The sequence below is a fragment of the Elephantulus edwardii genome, unplaced genomic scaffold (assembly GCF_000299155.1).
Source record: "Elephantulus edwardii isolate Elephantulus edwardi_28Jun2011 unplaced genomic scaffold, EleEdw1.0 scaffold00003, whole genome shotgun sequence".
NCBI classification, from domain to species: domain Eukaryota; kingdom Metazoa; phylum Chordata; class Mammalia; order Macroscelidea; family Macroscelididae; genus Elephantulus; species Elephantulus edwardii.
The window spans coordinates 37287789-37291870 of record NW_006399753.1 but is presented as its reverse complement, the minus strand read 5'-3'; the positions used below and the strand labels follow the sequence as shown (position 1 = coordinate 37291870).

General features: G+C 47.2%; 1 protein-coding gene across 1 annotated transcript in view; it reads right to left on the bottom strand.

Moving 5' to 3' along the window:
* Window positions 1-4026: 4026 nt before the first annotated feature.
* Window positions 4027-4082, bottom strand: part of ZIC2 (Zic family member 2) — a 3481-nt gene continuing 3425 nt past the window's right edge. The window contains exon 4 of the mRNA XM_006879381.1: window positions 4027-4070. Coding sequence (XP_006879443.1) covers window positions 4027-4070 — 44 coding nt within the window. The remainder of the gene's footprint in view (window positions 4071-4082) is intronic.

Here is a 4082-nt window from a genome sequence, read left to right as displayed (position 1 = left end):
AGGCCTAGCTCTGCTCTGCGTTACTTCGATGGCTACATGGAAGCAGAGAGGAAGGCCCGGATTCCCAGCAGATACCTAGTGTGCCTCATGAGGACTGACTCCCCATGGAAGATGCCCAGGGCACACCTCCGTGGGCGCCCTCCGGGGTAACCGGTCATTTTGAGTGCAAGTCTCCCTGACCATCCCAGGATTTCAGCACATCCCAGGATTTCAGCACATCGCAGAGCCCTGGGAACCCAGAGCCTCCAGGTCCAGCCTGTGATCTGCCCTTGATCTCAGTTATGTGCGGAAAAATAAGATCACTTGAGACTGAAAACATCCGTCTTCAAAACAGACAAAGGGGCTGAGGGTGGGGGAGGAAGAGGAGGGAAGGCGCCAGGAGAGGAGGGTTGGGAGGAAGGGGCCAGACTGCGTGGAGCTGCGTGTGCTCAGCCCGCTTCCTTGCCTCTCTTCCCACCAGGACTCGCCGCCTCGCGTAGCCAGTGCTCACAGAAGACCAGACGCGGCCTCTGCTTCAGAAGATATCCCCCTCCCCGCTGGGGACTTTGGGGGCTGCACTGAACCCAGCGAAGCTGATAGCAATGCCAGTTATCATTGTGGTCATTAATAATGCAGTGAGGATCACAATAATTAATAATAATAATGATGATGGCTCTCCCGAGGGGGCCCCAGCTGCCTCGGAATAAAGCAGCTTTCCAAAGCGACGAGGGGGTTTTTGTTAGGTGACGGGCGGTGAGCCGGGGAAGGGGGCCTGCTCGATGCGCTGAAGTTCAAGTTGACGGTGGAGGCGGCGGGCTGCGCCGAGCTGTGCTCCCAGCGGCGGCCAGGCCTCTGCGGGCGCCGAACCACGCGCACTCAGGCCCCACGGGAGCCGCGGCCGCTTCACTCTCGAGGTGCTGCGATCAATGCACCACCGGCAGGTTAGATCCACGCTCCGTCCAGGCGGGGGCGGGTGGGGGTCCCGCGTTCCACCCCCCACCAGTCAGATGCCTCACTGTGGCGCAGACCCAGCACCAGGAAAGTGAAGCAAATTCTAGCATCTTTTCATATTCCTTTACTTTTGCCATCTCTCCCTAATTCTGTCCCCGAGTTTCTTGAGCGCTGAGGCGAAAGCTTCCTACACTGGGATTTCCCCATTCGACAAAGCCGTGGGACTCCCTGGGAAAGGGAGACTCATTCTGGGGGAGAGCTGTGCGCACCCGCCAGTACGGCCTCCGAGGGGCCCGCCCCAGGCTGGGATCTCTGCGTTCCCTCCCATTAAATATCATGGCTTCACCAGACACCCCCCCCCCAATCCCGGATATAAAGGGACCTCTGGTAGTTCGCCTGACACTCAGAACTGGAAGTGCTGGCTGCTGAGAATAGTCCTCTAGTCGTGTCCCCTACACAGACACACACCCCAATGTGAAGGAGCGCCCAGGCCTCCCCCGCTTAAATGTTGAGCATTGTCTACAGCACACACAGAGTTTAAAATAATTGACATAAGCTTTTAGTTTTGCTCAGTAGATTAGGAGGAATACTTTATCTTGAGTCCTCTATATCCACCATTCTAAAAATGGCTGATGGGGGTTTTGGATAATCTGAAATTATTTTCATCACAGCTTATTATGTACTCAATGAACTCTCCCAAAGATCAGCAACATATGCCAATTATTTTAATAATTTTACTTAATATTATTAGGGGTTATAAATTAGATTTTAATAAGGAGTTGATTGCTTCAGAAGTTGGGCGCTGGGGCAGCTGGAGAGGGCAAGGCTCACATCTGTCTCCCTGTTACACACACACACACACACACACACACACACACACACACACACACACACACACACACACACACACACACACACACACACCCCGGCCCACACCCACACTAGAGGCCCTCTGGCCAAGCCCTGCAGCTCATTCCTGATGCTGGAGAGGAAGGAGAAAGATACAGCACATCAGTCCAGCCACCAGTGGCTCTGGCTCCACAATACCTTCTCAGGAGGCATTCCTGCAGGCTGCAGGAGCCTCTGGGAACTACAGAACATTCAGCAAAATGAAGATGTCTTTCTGATGTCTCAGCCATTTAAAAATCTTCCCACCTCTCCTTTGGCTATTAAAACGATTTCTGTTTTCCCTTTAGAGTATGTGATTTGAAAACTGATAAAATTCCCAGCCAGAATGGGGCTAACTTTCCCATCACTAACATTAACATCAGTCAGTGTCCACTGCACTCACCTCCACCTGACAATTTTATTTACATCTTGCTCAGCTTTATTTTACCCACGTCTTGAAGATGCTTTCTTGCTTTGTTATCCACTTTCCTCAAAAGAATGAAAAAGTGGTCAATTTTATCACCTTCTCATAAACATCCTATTTAATCAGTACACAGCAGCTGTGTAGATGGGACAGAACTTTCTGCTTACAATTTCACAGAAGGGAAAACAAAACACTTTTCACAGAAGCCAGCTTGTAACTTTAATCATTGGGCCAAGTTCAAAAACAAAGTACTCAGCTCAGTTTTAAACTTGCAATTAAAAATAACTGCACCTCTGCTTTTCAGAGGGAGGGAGAGGAAAGGGGGCAGGGAATGGGGAAAACAAAGAATAAGGAAATGTTTAGTGCTCTTAAATCCAGTCCAAATAGAAGAAAGAAAGGCACTCCCTCAGATAATGGAGCCATTAGAAACTCTGAAGGTTCCTGTGGCCATTCCTCACAGGGCCTTTCCAAAAATTTAATTCATTCTCAGCTACCAAACAAAGAATGTTGAAAATAATTTTGAGACTTTCTGCCAAAGGGGCTGTTTGGCATCGTTTCTAGGTACACCTTCCTCCCCAGAATGTGTGGGGAGGCATCCCAGGCCAACGGATCTTACTCTTACTTTCAGTTGCCTCTTCCCCGGTTTTCTTTAATAACATTGCTAGGGGGGAAAAAGGTTCATGCAGTTTCAACACATTTTATTATATTTCTGTATGCATTACTCTCAAAACATATCACAAGAATGATCAAACCACTTAAAACCTTCAAATAAAAAAATCTGAAACAGTTTTATCCCCACAAGTGTACATATTTATAGTTAAGAAACATTCTTTATAAATATTGTTTCCTCTGTAGCAAGTTAATACCATAATTTAATTACAAATGGATAAATATGGTAACGGGTATTTACAGAAGGAAGGGTGTTATTACGGAAAAAGCTAACAGCACGACGATTATTCCCCGCCCTCCCCCCAACAATCTTTCATACAGGAACTAACAAATTGAACTTGCAAAAGCACTAAAACATCACATGTAAACCCAGCTAACAGAAAAATACATTCACAAGCGTTGGTGGTGATGGTGAGAATGTGTGTGCTGCGGATCGGTGCGCTGGAGGAATGGAAGGGAGACTTTGGCACGGTTCGTTTTTTCCAGTCTATAGTTGCATGAAGTTTACAATCAAGTTGCCTCATAAAAAGGAACACAATATTCAATATCACAATACAAAATAAGCCATTTTCTTCCACGTTACTTAAAAAGAAACTGGGCAAACTAAAAAGAGAAAAGAAAAAGTCATCACTGGGAGAAGGGAGAGGGGAGGCAGGGAGGAACGCAATCCGGAGTTTACAAACGGACAAACTTCTATACACCAAGAATCCATTAAAACCACCTCGGAGCAGGAAGGAACTGGCTATGTACACAGTTTGTCAGAAGACGAGGAACAGGGTGGGAAGGAAAGTGGACATGGAGGGGAACAAGAGGGCTTGGTTTATTATTTTTATACGTTTTTTTAAAAAAAACTTTTATTTCTTGACTTCATAGTTTCCGTTTCTGAGACTCAGAAGTGGTATTTTTGCTTTTCATGCCTAGATTATTAATTTAAAAAAAACCAACAAACTCACAACTTTTAAAAATCCTTCTGCTGGTAAAATCATTTTCATTATCATAGAAATCAGATTCCTAATTAAAACAACACGATCACAAATTCCCCCTTGGCGCTAGCCTCGGGACAGGACTGCTCGGCCAGGGTGCTGACAGGGAGAGGGAAGAGAGGCCCAGGCCCCTCACACGTACCATTCATTGAAGTTGGAGGAGAGGCCGCTGTGGCCTCCAGCCGTCC